We start from the raw sequence: 22,137 nt of genomic DNA on the forward strand, positions 1-22,137 counted from the left end.
CCATGGAGCGTGCTTGTCTGATACAGTAGCTCAGCTGCCTCTGTTCTTATATGGTGGATGTGAATAGTATAAGTGTTTAACAGCCAATTAGTTTTATTAGTCTTACAGTGTGACAAATGCCCCTCTTCCATCAAATAAGAGAAATTGTATCATTCTGGGTCTAAAAAATTACAACATTAGGTTTTATGATATAAAAATATGTATTTGAATAAATCCATCCATTTTCTGATGGCTTCATCTAATTGACAAGTTACAAGGGAACTGGAACCTATCCCAACAAACAACGAGAAGAAAGCAGGGTACATCCTGGATGAGAAGCCAGTCCATTGCAGGGCAGACAGACACAAACGCACACACTAACACTAAGGCAGATTTTCCCAGAATTTAATAGAAATGATAATACTGTATATCCCTGAAGAGAAAACCGGAGCACCTGGAAGAAACCCATGTACAAATGGGAGAATATACAAAATCTCTGCAGATAGCATCCCAGGTCTGGAATTCAACCCAGGGCCTCAGCACTACAAGAAAGCAATGCTAACCACTGTGCCATTCCACCCTAATTACTGTATATCTTTCATCATAAAATACATTGTACTATTTTGGCCATCCCACTAAGATACACAAATTTCCCCACAATGAAGCAAAGTAATAATGAATTTATCGGTAAGCAGGATACAAATTGCTTCTGGCCGTAAAGAACATCATGTGTGTGCTGGATTTGTTTCCTTTTTAAATATTCAAAATGTTAAATTTCTTTGTGAGAAAGAAACCAGGCAACTTTATACTGTCAAATTCTATAGAATTGTGAAATAAAAGTTGAAAGTGAGTTCCTAGTCATGCTTTGTGTTGCATAGTTTTATTCCTCTCCTTATGTTCTGCAAAGTGAATTATTGGTTTTTGAGCCATTTAAACTCACTTCCCATTTAATTCGCAGATGTTGTGTTGCAGAGCTTGATTCTCTGTTTCTCTTTCAAAGCAGAGACTTGCAGGTCTTTTGGTTTCTGATAAAAAAAAATAAAAACAATCATCCTGGGGATATTACAGTGTATCACTCTTTAATGTAATTTATGTATTTAACAGTGCACAGTTATCACAAATCATAATCAACCTCCACTTCCTATTTTATCCCAGTTATTTAGCAATGTGTGATCAGTATAAATCTAAAATAAAAAATCAACACTTAAGGCAATTTTTGGGAAGAATTTCTTAAAACTTAAAGTGTAGACTAACTAGACTCTAATGATAAATTAAAAAAGATAACAAAGCAATGAGCACCTGTTCTACCAGTCTTTGTACAGGTAAATACAGGGCCACTTGTGATAGGTGAGATAGCTTTGGCAGGCCTCTGTCCAGGGTTCAGATGCTCCACAACCTTCGCTTATTCAGTCTGAGAGGAATCTGATCAATTCCAGGATCAGTGGCCTACAGTAGCCTTCTCTCCTTGTTGCTCATGTGTGAGTTTTGCCTGCCAGACACTCTGATTCAGGGCAACTTACAATGTAGAAAATGTACTGTATATCAATTATGAGTATTAAGAAAAACTGTGCAGGTGCAGTAAGGTAAAAATCACTGATTCGTCATAACAATATAGCTAGTCTAAACTGGAAAAGCTTGCACAACATTTGTTAATTTTGTATAATACAATACTGTATACACTATTCCCCAGTACGAATGCTGTTTAAGTATCTGAGTGATGATACCAATGAGAAAAAAGCAGAATTTTATCAGTTTTACAGGACTTCATAGACTATTCCAAAGATATGGTTATGGGCTATGGTGGAATCAGTTTGTAATATCTTAAATATGTTCTTCTAAAGTGCTTAACTAAGGTCTTGCAAAGCACGTAACTAATAGTTTTAGAGATAGTAGTTTTAGATACTGTATAGCTCTCTTGGACGTAGATTCCCTTGCCTCTTCAATAAACTCTCTTTTCTTCTCCTTATATACAGTCTATTCTATTATACTGTTTTTATTAAATTATCGCTCACGCATTTCAAAGTCATATGCCATCCATGTGCTGCCACCAGCCATATCACTCTGCAACTCACAACTGGCAACCCATTGAAGCTAAGCAGGTGTGAGCTTGGATGGGAGACCTTCTGGGAAAAACTGGGAAAAAGGTTGCTGTTGGAAGAGGTGTTAGTGGGGCCAGCAGGGGGCGCTCACCCTGCAGTCCATGTGGGTCATAATGCCCCAGTATAATGATGGGGACACTATACTGTAAACAGGTGCCGTCCATCGGATGAGACGTAAAACAGAGGTCCTGACTCTCTGTGGTCATTAAAAATCCCAGGGTGTTTCTCGAAAAGAGTAGGGGTGTAACCCCGGCTCCTGGGCAAATTTCCCATTGGCCCTTACCAATCATGGCCTCCTAATAATCTCCGTCTATGAATTGGCTTCATTGCTCTGCTCTCTTCCCCACTGATAGCTGATGTGTGGTGAGCGTTCTGGCGCACTATAGCTGCTGTCGCATCATCCAGGTGGATGCTGCACATTGGTGGTGGTGGAGGGGAGTCCCCATTACCTGTAAAGCATTTTGAGTGGAGTGTCCAGAAAAACGCTATAGTGTAAGCAATTATTATTATTATGATTATTATTATTACTTCCAGTGTATTTATGGGACATTTCCTGATCTGTTCTCATTTGCCCTCATCAAAATCTATGATTAGTAGTTCCTGGGGCATCTCATTCAAGGATGGGAAAATTTTGAGTAAACTGTCAATGGCTCAAGTACAGAAAAAAGACTGCTGTCAATGTTCCTTATAATTGGAGTTGCAGCTGTTGACTTCTGGAATGAAGTCCTGTGGTAAAATATATTCAAAGAAGGCACAAAACCCTTCATTCCATACCCACATCGGTCATGGTTCTTTGGAATTAAATTATGATTACCTTAAAAGTCAAGTTTGTGATCACATTTTTCCCATAATTTTGATATTGTGGATTCATCCTTACCTATTGGTTGACGTTGTTTGTCTGCAAATTAGTGTATCATTCGGATTTCATTTCTTTAATTGGGCCTATGGAAGTTTGAAAGTATTTATTTTGACATGCAGTATTTCTGCACTTTGTCCCAAGCAGTTCTCAGAATTCCCAGTTAAAGTTTCCAGTTGTTCTTCTTAACAGAGGGCAATAATTCCAAGATGTTTCCAAGCAAACATTTGTTGACCATACCCAAAAACATATTCAGGAGTTTGTTCCGGAGGGATTCCCGAGATTAGAAGAGGCAAAAAAAACCTCTAGAATGATTTCAGTGATAGCTCCAGTAGCTCCAGTTTTCAAGTGATCTATAAACTTACCTCAGTAGAATTTTGAATAAAAACTGCACAGTTTGTTTTGAAAATGAAACCTTTATTCAGCTGTCACAAACAACAATAGAAAAGAACATTCTGTAGGAATTTACTGTATATTTCTAAGTTTCTCTTGGTTCTGGCAGTAAAGACCGGCAGCTTTTTTTCATTCATATTTCTAAAACCAAAGTTTTAAAAATATGAATATCATCATCTGTCTTTACTTTCAGAGCAATGAATGTTGAGAAATCATCTCCATAAAAAAATCATTTCATTCAGACTTTAATGGTTAAAACATAAACAAATATAAACCAAAAACCTTTCAGTTAAGGACAGTGTCTGAGATATGTCATTGAATGCTAGTTTTGTAGGAGCTGCCAAAATGCTAAAGCTACAAAAGGTAATTAGAAATAGGCTCAAAATAATAAATTCAGCTAATAAATTCAATAATAAATTCAGCTAACATCGTACAGTTTTCAATTTGTTGCAAACAGCTTGATAAATCCAAAATGATGTTCTCAACTCCAGCAGAGCTGAAAGTCATTGTTACCAGACGTTCTGGATAAAGGGCTTTATTTGACCTTAGGAAGTTATTTCAAAATGCAGATCATGCAGCTGAAAAGCTAGGCAGGGCATCATAGTTAGAATAATGTATGAATACACAGTAATATTTGCAAGTAGGCCAGAGCTCAACTTGAACAGTTTGTTACAGATGATAATATTTATTAACAGACATTTAACTGCTCCCTTTGTAGCATTGTGAATCAAAATGTTTAGTACTGTAAGTGAACAGCAGCACTTTCTTAAGTAGTGTAGAAAAGTTTAGTACTTTTGATGTGCTGATATATATTGCCTAAAAATGGATACTTCATGCACATATGTGCAGAAGATGATGACCTTAGTTAAGTGAAAACAAGAAATCATATTACATTACTGCAGAAATGTATCTTTAACATACTAACATATAAAAATAATAACGAAAGTCTTCAGAATTCACTTACCAGAAATAGACTTCACTCCTTGCTCAAGATGCTGTTTCAAGGTTTCCTCCACAGTAACGACTTTGAGCAAAATCCTGAAAAATATCAAGTTAAAAATAAAATAAAACATTTGCTAACCAGTCACACCAGATAAAATGCTAAAGTACTTCAGTATTTAAGCAGACCGTAGGAATAAGAATATGGTTTTGAAAAGTACTGTAAGTTTACTTAATTAAGATTGGGCATGTTGTGTGTCTGTCCTGTATTAGTTCTCTCAGTTGCTGTGCTTTTTAAATCCCAGCATTTGCCTGTCATAGCTGCATCATTTTGGAGTCTCTGTGGGTGAGTGTGTGGGAAGGGGGTTGTCATCAACATTTGCGTCACCGAGCGGGGGCACTAAGGGGGTGGCAACGTTGTGTAAGTGTTCAACGTGCTGTGGGAGTCAGCAGAACAAATGGTAATTTCTCTGCTGTAGGTGGTTTGCAACGTGATGGATACAGTATGTCATACAGGCTCACGTAGGACTTGGGCTGAACACTGAAGGAGACTGCCTAAGAAAATTAAAGGTGTATTTTTCCCCTCAGGAGTCGGGGGAGAGAAAGTGGGTAGCGTGGGGGGGAAATCCTATAACTCTTTAAAGGCTGGACACTTCTTTGAGTCTTTGGCTTATAGTACTTTGAAGTCAACCCTCACAGAAAATCCAAAACATTAGACTACCAATTTCTTTAAATCATGTTTCCCTGATGAAGGCCATGGTCCTTTAGGACATTCAAAACTGTTGTATATTATTACGGTGTGAGTTATTTAATTTTCATCTTAAAGCTACAAAACTGCTTCAGAATGGCATTAGGGTGTTATTAGCCACAGGTTTCTAAATGAATGATTTAGATTCCAAATTTACAGTATGTGTCAGTTATGGTATGTGTCATAAACGTAAGTCAGTTTATGGGTTTTCCTAGGGATAGAATTGTTCATAATTTAAAACCACATGGACAGTCTGTTACTGTAGGTTCCTGAGCTTGAGAACTGGACAATGCAATCCCTGTATTAGGGTGGGATTTTTTTATACAGTAGGTACTACTGTATAAGTCAGTATGGTAGTTCCACTGTGTCTTCTGGTTTTTGCTCCATCAGGCTCATTGATTTCATATGTATATTTTTGGGGCTTAATTGTAAATTTGCTTTAAGTTCTTGAAAGGTCAAAATGGGATTTGTAATTGGTATCAACTCTCTCCTGAATGTTGCATCTCAGAGCTGCCCTTTTTCAGGTGTGTTGGTGAAATGTAACCAATTTGGACCTCTGCAGAAAGACGGGCCACCCATTGCAGGAGTGACTGATTGTCTCATTCCCACCTGTGACTGTTCTTCAAAATTTGATCAAGTTGAGAAGAGGCCATGTAAAGTTCTGTGCTGAAGTTGTTAGAAACTGTAACCTTGAAGGACGTATCCAGGACTGACTGAAGAAACAAGTTAAATAAAAGTCTAAATAAGCAAGCAGGTTAAATTGTCAGTTAGCACTACAGATTTAGAGGAACTACTGATATAGGTACAGTAAATGACATGGTAGGGCCTCACAAACTGTGAAGATGTTTCCTAGCTGATACTTCTTAGCTAATTTGTATTTCTAATTTGTATATGTGTGCAATGGGCGTATCATCTCTTTCTCCATTCATGGTAAATGGCTGTTGTTTTAATTAACTATTCCAGAAAACATTGTTTACAAAAAGATTTTTCATAGATAGCTAGGGGCAGTCACTAGGAAGTTCTGTTGCTTTAGTTGGTGAGACATCACCTCTTTCCACTTCCACTTCCACTTCTGGACAATGGTTATTTGAAGTTATATTTTGCTGGGTTAATGGTTTTTCAACGTTGATAATAATCTACACAGAGACAAGAAAAAATAACTTGTACAAGAGAAAGAACATTGTTAACAATACTCTCAAAAGGACAATATACAGTAAAGTACATCTTTCTGCTATAGTATCATTAAGCATCTCCATTACCAGACATAAAAAATGTGTTCAGGTTAGAATATATCATCATTAATGGTGTTTTTAAACACAAGACAGGGAGGTCTTATTCATAATATTGGCCACTTTCACTCTCTTATGCCTAAATCCGTTTGTGCTCCACCTCTTCTTCACCCTTGTAGCAGCTCCCAGGCTCATTCCTTGTGAAGAGAAGGGGCCTGTTTATATTTCAGACTTGCATTGTTTTCTCGCATTTTGTCTCTACATCACATCAATTAGGATTTGACCATACTACTGAATTTACTTTTTGCATTCAAAAACCAGCTCACAGCAAAACCCAAAGAAAATTTTCAGTGCCAATTTCTGTCTAGAAATACATTACTTATTCAAGCATTCAAAATTATTTTGCAGTCTTCTGTAGCTAAAGTACTGTACCAACTATTAAATATTTCCACTGTAACTTCTTGTTATTATGTTAGGCTTAAAGAACGCTTTGCTTAAATTTTGTTATTGGTATTGAGAGAAACATCCCAACTGTGGTATTATGAAATATGGAAAGCCATTTCATTTATTTAATTTATACCTATTCAGTCTGGAATCCAGAAAAACACTGTTCTGTACTATTCTGTGAATGCAGTCAGCCTGAATTGGCAAAAGTAGTGCAGTAATAGACCTGATACTGAAGACATATTTCATCACTTACTCACTTATTTTACAATTACTAGTTTCTATTAAAACTCTTGATTTTAGCTAAGGTTTTATAAGTATTTTTTTCAGGCCTGTTGAGGAATTTTTTAAATCAAGAGATTAAAACTGTAGTCAACTGATGTAGCTCTGATATTATGAAAAGTCACTGAAGTCTTTCAACAGACTGTATTGTCTCCATGCCAAGATAATGTCAGGCAGTGATAAAAGCCAAAGAAGGCATTTTAACAACCGAGAGCATATTTAAAAGAATTTGGATATTCACAGAACAAAATTGTAATACAGAAGCTTTGATCTTGCAGTTCAGTTTTATTTCAGCTGTAAAGCTTGTTTAGAGAGACTGAGTGGTGTGTGGTTATGCAATATTCATTCCCACCTTCTGTTTATCAAAAGATTTTTCTCGGCAAGATGCCGTCTAATACAGTCCCCAAAATCTCTGCTATCTAAATGCATTTGGAAGTAACTATAAGGAAGAGCATACTTTCTTTTACAGTATTTTAAATAAATGACTCTGTTAATTGATTTATATAAAAGCTGTAATGTGACATTTCTAACTCTGCTATTGCTTTTAATTGTTTATTTGTCTGCTTAGAGAGCCAAAAACCACTTCTTCATACAATATTAAGAATCACAGGTGTGGACATTCTGTGTAAAAACTGACAAATTATGATTGTATGTTATATTATAGTTAGGAGACATGGTAGTATAACCATTCCTGTGCAAGCAGATGGATTTTAACTCATTACATACCAGTCTAGTATATAAATATTTCAAAAGAAAAGATATACAGTAACTAATAAAGAAATGACATTTTTAATCATCTGATTCTGAAATCAAGCCTGTTTATCACACTAATTAACTTTATACAGCAACATTCCAGTGAATTAATGTTCTACTATACAGAATGTATCGAAACTACTGAGATGTTTAAATGAGAAGTGCATTTAAAAGAGGAAGCAGTTCATTATTTAAAGAGTTGTGGGTGTTTAAAACAAGCCACACATCTAAGTTGTTGAACCTCATACTTAGATGTGAAATAGTTTGATGGTAACATTAAATCAATTAGCTTTTGAAAATCTGAAGAAGCTACAGTACTTGGGTTATATGGTCCTTTCTAATTTGTAAATGTTGTTTTAATTCATTTTTGTGTTCTTCCATATGGGGATTTGGGAAAGATTGTTAGGGGTACAAATATGTTAAAGTGAACATTTGATGTGGTTAGAATGCTTTCAGTATGTATCAAATGAATGCCTTTATATACAGTAAAGTAATTGTAAGAAAAATAATATTCGAATCATTATAGCATTGGCACTAGGCAATGACATTTATACCAATAATCACTTTGGTTTTGGTTTTCTGTGTCTTACTGTACATATTCATACATATCTCATTTTTTGCATTTCATCACTCATGAAATGATGATGGCAGACCTCCAGAGCTGTATATGTTACACAACAATTATAATTTCCAGTGACTGGTAAGCTGCACATAGTTAAGTTCACGTTGGACATCCTGCTTCAGATACAGATATTTTAATTAAAACCACAAATGTCTTATCTCCTTTTACATTTTCATTTTTAGCTGCCATTTGCTGTCATTAACCTATTGCCTTCTTTCTGTTAGTTTCATGGGGTGTCCCATTCTGTCTTTATAGGCTTGTCAAAGGAGGCGTACCAACAATTCTGACCCACATGCACCTAGCCTCACCAAACCAAGAAGGGTAAGATGTGTGAGAGACAGGACTCGGCTAACAGAACCCCCTGCATCACTTGCATGGGCCAGCCTTCAGTAAAGCCAGGTCTTCACACACAGGGGACGAGAAAGAAACGTTTGGCATAAAGCCTTGTCTAAAGAGAATTACCTCAGAGAGTAGTACAGCTAAAAGATAACTTGTGTTGTTAGAAGTAGTACAGACAGTTACTGAGGAAATCAGGAAGAAACGCGATTCGCTTTGGAACAAAAATATCATGGAAAAATAAGAATTCTCGTTTATTTTCTTTTAAATGCAAATAAAATCAAGGTAGATACTCGAGGTTATGGACTAAAGTCCTGAAAAGTTTTAAAAGTTCATGCCTTGTTGAAAAGATCACAAGTATTGTTGTTACTTAATGCAAGATGGGATGATAAGCTAGTATTTTTGCTTTATGGGACTTATTTTCCATTTAATTTTTTCCCCTTGCTTATTAATTTTTCAAATGGGAAGCTTTGCAAACTTTACATAAGATATATCTAGTAAGTTGTAGATCAATCAAATTAAAGAAGAAGCCTTTGGAATAGACACTTTTTTATGGATTTATTGTTTTCTTTATTGGATTATCCATTCATGTACCTGCTTTATCCTACACAGTTGCAGGAACACCAGACAGGGTACACCCTGCATTGGATACCAGTCCATCACAGGGCGCAAACAGACACAAACATGCATACACTCACACCAGGGCCAGTTTTAGGACCGTTGCTCCTGCTTTTGCTTGGACCATTGGAGTAAACCAGAGAGCCTGGAGGAAACCCACATGAGCACAGGGAGAAAATACAAACTGCACGCAGACAGCACCCCAGGGCCTTATCACTTCAAGGCAGCAATGCTAAGCACTGCGCCACCATACCACCTAGCTCAGGATGAATACCAGTATGTCTTTGGACTGTGGTAGAAATCCAGAGACTGGAGACCATGTTTTTGTCTGACAAATGTAATTTATGTATATTGAAAATGCAAATATATGTCAGACACCCATAATTACATAGAATAAATTAATGGGAATACTGTTCACATAGGTGAATATTATGAGCTGTCTATGTGACTTGTTCAATATAATGATTTTACAAAAATAATTGTGAAAACCACAATTAACATTTTCCGTTCTTTGGAAGAAAGAATCAGATAATGCATTTCAAAAGGTGCAATGAAGGAATTCAGCATGCTCACTGCTGTACTGCCCTGACAACACGTCTTCATTCATAAGCTGTTGCATTGAGTAAACAGCCCAAGATCACTGAGAAGCACCATCCTGTTGTATAACAATTTTCTCTCCATTTTCCTTCAGGAAAATCTATATTTTCTTACTTACAAAAATATTTATTTTAAATATACCCGATACACTATCAAGAGATTTCTAATGTATTCGGAAAGTAACATATCATTTTTATGGTGCCCTTGGACATCACCAGGAAAATACTAGTTTCGTGTCCTTCAGTTCAAAGAAAAGTCAGTGATCTTTGGTGACGTCAAATTTGTGTGCCAAACAGATTTCCTTTTCCGTATATTGGAAATCTGCTTATCATATAGGCATTTTTGAAAAGCAAGTCCTCATTTTCATTAATTGATAACGTCTATTTATAAGTCATACTGTATATTCTGCTTGGCATTGAATTCTAATACCTTTGCTGTGTTTTCCAACCCTGGTCCTGTAGGAACACTGTGTATGCTTGTTTTCATTCCAGCTCAGCTCTAAACCTTCAGTGCTAATTGAATAATTAAAGTCATCTTCTTGCTTGTTTATAATTTTATTTCGCTTGTTTATATGGTTAGTCCTGAGTGTCACAGATTCCCTGCTTCAAGGACACTGTATCTATCCACCTCAGCACACAGAACCTTATGCAGCCTCTCCTCATCTGGTTTGCTGTTATTTCTGACTAAAAAGCTCTTACTAGCTAATGAACACATACAGGTGGGCATGACTCCCATGAGAAGGTCTTTCCTTCTCCACAGATAAAACTGGTTACATAGCTGGCAACACACCCTGAATGTCAGCAGTTATGAAAGGCAGAAATTGATACTTTTAAGAGCTGAAAGCAAATTTATAAATACTCCCTGATTAGACAACTGAAAGCCTTCACATCCATGATGTCCATCAAGTCCAGGCCTGGGACCTCTTGCAAAGCCACTATGGTTTAATGGGCTAAAACTCTTACCTTCTCATGAACCCATGTCCTAGGCATTTTTAGAACAGGAACTATAATGTCAAATTTAGAGGATCGCGTTATCTCCCAGAGTACTGGTCCAGTTCTACTCTACATTCATTTTGGCCAGTCAGAAAAAGATCAGATTTGTATCACATATGGATGGATGATTGCAGACTATCCAGCAGTGACTCACAGTAATTACCACGCAAAACACCGTAGAAGGAGTGGAGAACTTTACTTCCAGTTCCCTTGGTTTAGTAAATGCAGTAATTTAAAGAGATCCGTTGCAGAAAGCCATTATAAAGTACATAAAGCATGTTTATTAGTTCTAATTTGAATAAGCAAATTCAGTAATTAGTTAACAGGTGGCATAGATGGAAATTCGTTTTACCTTGTGAATGACCATATTTAAATGACTTCCCACCAATCATCAAAATAAACAGGCTGTTGCTTTTTATATTATAGGCTAATATTATTACTCCACTCATTTAAATGAATAGGATGTTGTTTTTGCCCCTCTGTGTAGTGTAGGAGTCATAGATATGTTGGGGTAAGACAAAAGTTACCTCACGGGGACTCATCAGAAATGGAGTCAAGTCCTGTTTATCCTCTTTGGGGAAGTTGTTTTGTAAACCACCCTGATGAGCTGGAATGAGGTGTAACCTGTAGGGCTCAGAGACCAGTAAACACATTTGTCCAGGCTCTACAAAAGGCATGGGACAGTGTGACAGACAAGGCTGCTGGTGCATATCACAGATATACATCTTATATTACTGCCGCTGGTAGCTACACATGCTAAAGATGCTTCTTAGTACACCCCTTGTTGATGACAAATATTAATCTTGTGATTTAGTTGTTTTCCTTCTAATAACTATGATTTTGATGCATCTTCTGGTGCTTATATGAAGTTTAGTCATGGAAGAATTGTAGATATACATGTAGATGTACAGTTTTACTATGTGTAATAAACTACTTTTAAATTGGCAATAGGAGCCTACATGTATTTAGCTTTTAATGGAAATTGTATTTAAATGATTAATTCTAAAACAGTAACCTGTAGTATAAGCATATATGAAGTACAGTGGAACCGGCTTTTGATATGCTAAAATGTCTAAGAACTATGGTCCTTGTGCTTCACAATACTATCCTGGAAATGTTTTTATTCAAGCTTAACCAACTGTCAGTCAAGTCTTATTGCTTATGTAAAATATCTGAAAATTATCTGGAGGTTTTGTTGTTTAAGAAGATTAGGGTTTTGTGGAATAGCTCTAATTTACCAAGACAGCATAAGTTTAAACTTCTTTCTTGTTATCATTGTTCATGTTTTGCCGAACTTTCTGTTCTGATTTATAGACTAATTGCAGATTTTTCCTCAAAAATATATACTACATCTCATAAATTGTTTCACACCTTGTATTTAATTTCTCCTCAAAATCTCTTTTGATGTATTCTCTTCATGAAACTGCCCACAAATTATTCAGCTGTTTCAGGGATATCTCGGGATTGCCTGTTTCAGCACTGTTGGTTCATTCTCATTCTCAGCTGTCATAATGAGGAAGTTTTCATTTAATCAGAAGCAATGCTGCTGTTCTACTAAGGATTAGAGGACATTTGTTTGGAAGAGAGTTTTAACTCATGCCTCAGTATCTGGACAGGCCAGCTTTGCTGTGGCATGGTGGTTTTTGACTGATTGTTTTGTGACAGCTGTATTACATAAAGACGTTTTGAGGAACGTTTTTTTTATTTTAAAGAAAGGCAAATGTGAGACCCCATCAAGTTCTAAATCATGTGGACATGTGGTTTAATATTTTTAATGACAGAAGAGCCCAACGACCTGGAAGGATTATTTTGTTATATACAAGGAGTGTAAACACAGCTGTCCCCAGCTTCTTGTAATTGATTTTATTCCACTATACGAAAAGATAAATGTTTTCTATTCTCAGACCCAGTAGAGTATGCTGTTTTTTCCTTTTTTGCTGATTACATTTTGTTTTTTTAAAAATACAATGGTACAATCTTAAACTTTGAAGGTCATTTTTGTTGTTGTTTGTTTTAAACAAAGGGGCAGAAATGATTTTACTTTTGTCATTAGCCTAATAGAGAAAAGTTAAAAGTGTATTCCAGTCTTGCAAGCTCTGCGCTCAAGGAGTTTGTGTACAGTATGTCTCTTTCATACACCTAGACTTTGGAGAAGGCTTCATTTGAAACAATTAAACCAAACATGTTTCATGAATCTGTTTTCCCTGGTACACAGCTGTTTATAAGTTATCAAGATATAGAGTGGACTGCAGACATTAAGTACTGGAGTTGGGAACCTCTGGATTTTAAAATCAATTTCACGATTTAATGAAGACATGAAGTGTCTATCCATTTTCCGTGACTGTTTAGTCCAATACTGAGACACAGTGAACTGACGTTACCATTGCTTCCCAGTACTGGGGCCCTGGTATTAATCCTGTCTGTGTGGAGTTTGTAGGTTTACCACATGTTCACATGGGTTTCCTCCAGGTCTTCTGGTTTCCTCTCTCAGTCCAAAGACACACTCTTAAGTTTCATTAGCTTCTGGGAAAAATTCGCCCTGATGTGATTGTGTACAGTACATGGTTCTGTCAGTGTGAGCCCTGTGATGGACTGGCGTGTGTCCCGATTTGTGAGCTTTGTATGCTGGGATAGACTCTGGCTCCCCCATGACACTGTATTGGATAAAGCAGTTGGAAAATGGATGGATGAAATTAACCTAGCCAGCATGTCTTTGCATTGAGGAAGGAAACCAAAACACCTTGTCAACCCTGAAACCTCTAAAAGTGGCCACAGGATGAACATGCTTACTCCATACATAAGGCACTCCAGGCCAAATTAAATCCAGAATGCAGTATCTGTGAGGCAGCAATATCTAACCACTATGCCACTCACAGACCAGAGCAGCTTCTAGAAGTACTGTAGGTTTTTATTTGCAAATATCTTAGAGAGAGGAAACTGTTCACCATTTTGTGCTCGGTTTTTTCACTGTTGTTGCCATAGGCTCCCACAACCATAAACTTGGTAAGTAACAATTGGTTAGTCCCTTCCGACAATTTCCTTACTAGTATTTCCAAATTTCTCCTTTAAACATGTTTAGCTCCAATAAGTGTCATTTCAAATGAAAGGATTTTCTTAATGCAATTTTAATTTCCTGATAGGATGTGCTCCTGCTTCACCTAGTATCTATTCATACACTTTCTTCCAATTGTAATCACAAAGTGTGATATAATAATAATAATAATAATAATAATAATAATAATAATAATAATAATAATAATAATAATTGCTTACACTTATATAGCGCTTTTCTGGACACTCCACTCAAAGCGATTTACAGGTAGCATCCACCTGGATGATGCGACGGCAGCCATAGTGCGCCAGAACGCTCACCACACATCAGCTATCAGTGGGGAGGAGAGCAGAGAGTAATGAAGCCAATTCATAGAAGGGGATTATTAGGAGGCCATGATTGGTAAGGGCCAATGGGAAATTGTTACACCCCTACTCTTTTCGAGAAAGGAGGTCTCCATCCAGGTACTGAGCCTATCCCAGACTATTACTTATTGCATTTCTTGCAGAAAGTATCCTTAAATGTACAGTATAGATGACTGTATATGGGAGTTGTTGATACGGAATGTATTTATGTAATTGAAGAGGACTGCCCAATCTCAACTGTCTTGACAAAGTCCATGACCTCTTTATCTGTATCCCTTCACAGCAAAATGTATTTTTTAAGATACAGTATCAGAGGCATCATACAAGCATTCAAAAAATCAACAAAGCTCTTTTAAATCTCTCCCTTCATTTCATGATTCCACACACCTTCCCCTTAAATTTGTATGCCCAAAGTTGTCTTTATCTCCCTTTCGGTGTACCTTATGTCAATCCTCCTCATTTCTTTTATTATTTTCCAAACCTACACCTTTCCATTTTATGTCTGCCCTGTCCCCCTCCTCAGACCTGAGTAGGTTGCTTGTTTTTATAGTTACTTTTTGCCTTTTGAGTGTGGAATTAACCTTTACTTAAGATCAAGGTTACAAACAAGAATAATCTATTCATTTGGTTGTTGATAGTTAATTAATCTAAGCATCTCATCTAGCTATTTCTTGATTTCTGCTTCAGCAACCCTGTTCCATACTCCTGCAGCCCTTTGTGTTAAGAAATCCCTCCTGGTCTCAGCTTTACCATACTTCTTCATTTCCAGCTTGCATGCATCAGCTGCAGGAGAGATGGGGATTTCACTGACTATTTTGCAAGCCTGCAGTGAAAAAAAGTGGTCAGTGTGTGGCCTTTCAGAAGGGTTGCTTGAGCAGCAGGCTGGGAATGGCCAACTCACGTCCATTCGGTTCCAATGCTGCAATGCCACCTGTGTGAATTCCAGTCACAGGCAGTTCATGATACAGCCCGTACTTAAAATGGCATCACTGACAGTGGTCTATGGGGCTCAGTATACATGCTGAATACATACCTAGTGTTTGCTGGCTGAGCCACTGATGAGCTGCTGATAACTGTAGGAATTCCTCCCCGTTACTCAGAATACTCTGCTGTGTTGTGGCTTGCCAAGTTTCTGATTTGAAGTGTTCTTTTTTTTTGCGTGTGTGTTGGCTTTTGGATCTAGCTCTACGATCAGTAAGCACTGGGAGGCAGAGCTGGCAGCACTAAAGGGCAACAACGCCAAACTGACCGCCGCGCTCTTGGAATCCACAGCCAACGTCAAGCAGTGGAAACAGCAACTGGCCGCCTATCAGGAGGAGGCAGAGCGGCTGCACAAGAGGGTGAGCGCATGTGAGGAGGCTTTAAGGGCTGCGTGGACATGAGTCTGGTGTGTGTCTGCAGGAGTATATGTGCCTGAGAGTGTACACTTGTATACAGTGACCTCCACAGGTACTGGGGCAGCAATCTGAAAGGTGTTAATTTTGCTTCACAGTCAATTTGTATCTGTGAATAATGATAATTAATATGAATGAAAAGAACAATGTGATATCTATTATTCTGAGTGATTCCATACATGTATTTGATCAGAATAAAGACACATTTTTTTTGGTTCAACCCAGGGATTTCAAGTGATTATAAGTATTGACACACAATCACTTTAAGTTAATTTCAAAGGGTAAATGTCAGTATTTAGTTGCATGCCCCTTTGAGACAGAAACTATTGTGACTCACTGAGCTTGCAAAATTAGAGATGCTTTGCTGCAGTCACATTGCGTTCTTCTCAACTCCTGTGGAGTTCTGACTTTTTAATATACTCAGTTTTTTCTTGAGTATATTAAAAGCATGCTCAGTTGGATTTACATCTGGAGATTGACGTGGCCAGTCTAAGATTTTCTCCTTTTTTTTTCTGCTGATGAACTCCTCAGTTCCATTGGTGGTTACAGCATGTCTTAGGTCATTGTCTTGCTACATAGTAAAGCAAGGAAGCATTTTCTTCTACATAAGGAGACTTAATACCTCTGTAAACATCAGAATTCATTCTGCTGCTGCCATCATTAGTTATGCTACACCATCAATAAAATGAGTGAGCCAGTTCCAAAAGGTGGCTGAGCATGCACTGGCCATGATATTACCTAGTAAAAATAGGGAAAAAAGACCAAATAACCTAACAAGCAAAGGAATATGAGGGCTCACTTAAGAAACATGGCAAAGATACTTGAACCAATAGAAAAAAGAAGGATTTATATAAGGTGAGCCAGCTTACAAACCTACCAGAAGGGGGCACTATTGGTGACAATTCCCCAGCAAAAGCTTATCATTTATGATAATCAACCAGTAACAGTGTAGATCACAGTCAGTCATCACTGATGGCAAGCCAGCAGCTGCAGAATATAGGGATAACCTTTCCACTCCAGACATTATTTCATTCATATAAGTTTATGTCCCCGGTCTTGTACTGTGTGCGAGAGCAAATTAGCACAGGGAAAGGACAAAATACAAAGAAGACACATTTCTGGAAACTAAAAATATACACAAGCCTCCGTGGGGCTTCTCTGATTTCAGTGGTCAGAGCTGATATCCATCAGCTAAGAGGAAGAAGTGTCCTCAAACATACAGCGATGCTTTGGAGCTTTCTTACAGTAAAAATGGAATAAAATACCATTGTTGTTTTAAATAATAATAATAATAATAATAATAATAATAATTACTTTATCATTCACACCCTATTATGTAATTGCTAAGAACTCCATGCAGGTTTAGGCAAAATGCTATATTTGTTGCCACAAAGCATTTTATATTATGCAGTTGTTGAAAGACTTTAAAATTATTTAATCTTGATGAGGACCAATTACTTAACTGTGAAGAACTGTTTAATAAATCTAACACATACAGTATACCTGTACTAAATTGCACTAAAATGCATACCTGTACTAAATTGCACTAAAGTGCATTTTAAAATTTTGATGCAATTGAAATTCGAGAGAAAAGATCAAATGAACCTAATGGCTTTCATCTTACAGGATGATTTTCACAGGGGAATGTAATGCTGCAGATAAACTGATAAACATGTAAATTTATAAACTGATTCGACCATATAATAATTATTAGTGTCTCTAGCAACAGCATTTTCCATGCATTATCTGACTTAAGTGTTTATACTGTAAATGAAATTTGCCATTTAACAAATGAGTACCTTTTACTGACAGATAGACTGCTGCTGACTTAAGAAAACTGCCTGGATTGTAAATAAGGTAGATTTGTGATGACCTCAAGTGCAGGTAAGCAAGTATTAGTGTAGCTTTATCCATGGCAGATATATCCCCATTGTAAAGACATTGTGCACACAGAGAGAACCTTTTGTTCTGTGTTTCTTCAGGTGACAGAACTGGAGTGTATGAGCGGTCAAGCCAATGTTATAAAATCTCACAAGACAGAGCTCAACCAAACAATTGAAGAGCTGGAGTCCACTTTAAAAGCAAAGGAAGAGGTACTGTACAATATATTTCTAATTACCTGGTTGTCAGACAAAATGTGTTTCATCATAAGTTTAAAAAAAAAACAATAAATTGATTTACATGACATCCCTTAATAAAAGGGGTGTCAAATTGCTTTTAATGTTCATGGTTTTTGCAATAATAAAGATTTAATGATTAAACCATTAGTGTCTGAAGACAGTTTTCTGTCACTGTTTTTCACAGCAGATCACTTTATGATACTATCACATTAAAGAAAAAAATTGTCTTTTCCTTGTGTATAAAGTATGTTATAGAAACAGAACATATCTGTTCATGTGTTGTTTGTGAATTTTATTGTACCTTCAAATAATAAGATAAAAAGACAAAAGTGGAACAAAACACGAAAAATAATTAAAATAGCATAGCATGATCAAGACTGTACTTAAACAAATAGTTTAAGATATAGTATTGAGATGTTCACAATAAAATCATAAATAATTCTACTATGATACTGACCCACGAAAAACTATTTGAAAAGAAAATCAGTGAAACTACCATGTTGATGTTTATATGAGAGAACTGGAATGTTAGGATCAGTTACAGTAATGTATATGTGTTTTATTGTTTTCATTGTCTCCTTTTTTTTAGTTGTTGTCTTGCAATCCACTGAAAGTAGTATGGTTCACAAGGGTCAGTCTTTTTTCTCAGCAAACTGATGTTGCCTGAAGGTGGGCTGTCTGTTCAATGTTTATACCTGAAGCCAAATTGTCTCAATGACATGGAAATAAAGAGGAAAACAGGGAGATGTTCTGAAATATATCAAACTCTATTTCTCTGTTCTAAAAATAACTGTTCAGCAAGAGTTTTTAAGTTTCACAGATATTATTATTGTTCCTTTATAGCTAATTGAAGAAATACATGACCATTTTCTTATACCAAAATGTTCTCTTTTTGTCAAAGTGTCACCTACAAATATCTTATTCATTTTATTCCCTGATGATGGAAGGCTGTCTAAAACACGTAGACACTAGAATCTCTCTCTGCCACATCAGGCTCAAAATCACCAGGGCCACAGTGTCAGTGCACTTTGTTCCACACAAGCTTTTAATTGCTTTGGCCAGAGCCTACAGGACACCTGCCCATTGCAGGCCACACACTCACACCTTGGCCAGTTTTCCCAGAGGCCAATTTGAACTCTACTTTGGAGTGTGGAAAGAAACCAGAAACCAGAGCACCTAGAGGAAACCCACATGGACTCAAGGACAGCATACCAACTCGTCACAGATAGCACCCCAGGAATTGAACTCAGAGCCTCAGCACTGTAGCTATACTAACCACTGCACCACCATGCAACCTCAGTTGCTTTAAGTGTTTATTTAGATAATACTGCTCACCAGGCTAAAAAATGCATGTGCAGTACTTGCAATGAACTGCATGCTTAGTGATCCAATCTAAAATATATATACAGTACAATGTATAAACAATCTTATATCTGTCTGGGAAGGTAATTATGGTTAATTACCTTAATCAGTGAACTAGTAGGCAGTGCATTCCTCATGATAGTGAGCATGGGAGCTTAGCCAGAGGACATTGCTTATCTCCTGAATCTAGAATCACTCTAGGTGCTCAATTCCTTCATTCTCTCCTGATTCTTCGCTAAGGAAAGATGGCAAGAGACCTTAGCACACGGATGTCAAAAAGGTCCACATACATCTTCCCTTTGCGTCTCCAGCACACCTTGTATTCGAACCAGGACGGCTGCTCTTTGCACTGTCCTTCTTGCCATTTTAACAGGGAAGTCACAGTAGGGCTTAATTGTTCAAGCTTTGCAGTTTTCGGGGCTTTGTTAAAAACAACTGGCCGCCTACCAAGTTGTAAAAACAAGTCTCTAAGAGTTGATATTTTACTTTGTCATTTGCAGGAAATAGAGAGACTGAAAGAAGAAGTGGACAATGCCCATCAGCTGCAGGCGCAAAGGGATTCTCTCACCCAGAAACTCCAGGTATGGGCTCTGCCTTCTATCCTGCAAACGTCCCCCGAAAGGACCAACATCTACTGTACTGTATGTCAGATGGACTTTTTTTTTTTACAAAATCTGTGCTAGTATTTGAGTTTGAGCAAGGCTATCATATTTAATGAGGAGATTTCCTCACAGAGGAACAGAGAATGGCTTAATCAGCACTGCTTCCTTGGAAGACTAAGAAATTCACCTGAGCGTAGTTGTGGACCTCGCTGAAAACAAAATTAGAATTTAGTACAAAATAAGTGAACCTGTTAATCATGTTGGTACAGAGGCTAGCAATGAGAAAACAGAAATGACTGCACTTTACCTACAGTAAATCACTATAATTGACTAAAGTGGATGAGCACTGTATAGAATAGAGTAATTGGATATTATAATAAGCTGAGTCTGAAAAAGGACAGACTTAGGTACTGTATTCTGCAAGATAGCATCCAGTCTCAATGGAATCTAGCAAGTGATGCCAACCAACAAAATAATATTAGGATTTCTATTGTACAATCTGCTAATGGAAAATATTCAGCAAATTGTTTTTTTACACAGCTTGGGTTTCGGAGATGCACAACTGTTGTAGGCATGTGATTAGAGTGTTATTGTACTCGTTAGTAATGCAAATGACTGACAGTGGTTGCTTTACTTTAATGCAGTAGCAGCTTATTAACCTGGCTGATGCAAACCATCAAAGCTTTTATATTGTTTTGTTAAGGTTTTAGGCATTTCTAAGTTTTGAACTTTGTGTAAGATTTTATTAATAAATTTAACAATTCGAATATTCGAATGAGCCTAGACAAAGAGAAAACAACATTAAAGGAGCATAAAGAGCAAATAAATCTACAGTATAAGTGGTCTCCTTTGTCTGCTCATCAGTAGAGAAAAATATTTGGAATTTTCATTATACCCTTAAAAAGACAGACCTTGTCTATTTAAAAGGTTGAGTATTATTATTTTAGGTATTACGATGCTTTTGATTTCTTTTTATTTAGTTGAATTAGTGTGTATGTTCATCAATATGTGTGATTTAAAAATGTAACCATTGTTTATCTACTTCAGAATGCCCTACAACATAAAATCCATTGTTTTCACTTCAATTTAATCTTGTGCTTATCGTGTGTCTATTCTTGTGCTTAGCTTATCTACAGAAAAAAACATTTATAACATATCTTCAGAACTGTTCTTTTCAATGAAGAGTTTATACATTTATAACAAATCTTCTGAAGAAGGCTCCAAGGCCGAAACGTTGTGTTTTCTTTCTTCTTTTTTTCAGCATGGAATAAACCTATTACTTGTTCATCTTCAAAACATTTTTTCTTTTCAATGGTGGCACAGTGTGTTCAGTTCTGTACTTGGGGTACTACAGGTGTGGAGTTTGGATGTTTTTCCCAGGTGTTACGGATGCCGGGTCAGCTTCCCGTGGAAAGTGTAGTTAAGACACTATGTGAGGCAGCTTATCCGGAAAAGAACCAGAAACCTACTTTAGGGAAGACACTTGAGGTTATTTAGTGCTCACTGTGATAACAGGGAAGTCCATGCAAAAGTGAAGGGTAGGTATCCAAAAGCAACCAAATCCATAAGGGTCTTGGGGAATCAGGAAACAGTCCGTAGGTCCATTGCTTGGAATTCCATCTGGAGACGAACATAGATGCAAACACACGAAGAACAAGATTCTAAGGAATACGGGGCTCCACTGTACAGTAGCTGTAGATGTAGCTTTTAGCTACAACAGGCCTACTGTATACCCTCAGGCTTCCCCTGAAGCCTGGTAGTAGGTGGGCCATCAGGTAACCATATTCCAAAGCTGAGCCCCTAAGGCAGGAAAAAGTCAAATTTAATAGGGAGAAAACTAGATGCACCAGGAAATAACATAGGTAATAATTAATGGTCAAGAGAGGGTTAGAGCACCCTCTGGAGGAGGGGATGCTGACCGTTCCACCAGCTTCACGTGTGTTTCCATTGGGTGCTCCAGTTTCCTCTCACAGTCCAAAGACATACTGGTAGGTTAATTGACCCTAGTGTGAGTGTGTGTGTCTCCTGTGAAAGACTGGCGTCCTGTCCAAGGTGTATCCTGCCTTTTGCCTGTTGCTTGCTGGGATAGGCCCTGGCTTCCTGGTGACCCTATACTGGATAAAAATGAAGAAAATGGATGGATGTTCAGAAAAGAACTGAGCTTCAAGTGAGAAATGGAACATTCTTGAGACATTGGACAGAAATACATAACTTATTAAACCAAATAAAAATGACTGCATTTACATCCATAAATTTAAAGTATTTATGAATGTAAATGTATTAGATATCTGGTGTATATTATGATATTAACATCTGGGTCTGTTTCAGGCTGTCAGGCTGTGCTCTGCAGCCAGG

At 37.2% G+C, this 22,137-nt stretch overlaps 1 protein-coding gene across 6 annotated transcripts in view; it reads left to right on the forward strand.

Annotated features, from left to right (window-relative positions):
* The window catches only part of homer1b (homer scaffold protein 1b), a 98,506-nt gene that overhangs the window by 73,595 nt on the left and 2,774 nt on the right, over positions 1–22,137 (forward strand). For 3 of the 6 annotated variants that reach the window (XR_011189075.1, XM_069187179.1, XM_069187181.1), the window contains exons 6-10: positions 8,600–8,665; positions 15,488–15,644; positions 17,681–17,791; positions 18,408–18,449; positions 19,681–19,761. Coding sequence is in view for 5 of the 6 variants with exons in the window: in XM_069187179.1 (XP_069043280.1) it covers positions 8,600–8,665; positions 15,488–15,644; positions 17,681–17,791; positions 18,408–18,449; positions 19,681–19,761 (457 nt within the window). In the remaining variant the exon portion in view is untranslated. The remainder of the gene's footprint in view (positions 1–8,599; positions 8,666–15,487; positions 15,645–17,680; positions 17,792–18,407; positions 18,450–19,680; positions 19,762–22,137) is intronic. The other 3 variants (XM_015365610.2, XM_069187180.1, XM_006626773.3) reach the window with 3 other exon arrangements.

This window comes from Lepisosteus oculatus, chromosome 3 (genome assembly GCF_040954835.1).
Source record: "Lepisosteus oculatus isolate fLepOcu1 chromosome 3, fLepOcu1.hap2, whole genome shotgun sequence".
Taxonomy (NCBI): Eukaryota; Metazoa; Chordata; class Actinopteri; order Semionotiformes; family Lepisosteidae; genus Lepisosteus; species Lepisosteus oculatus.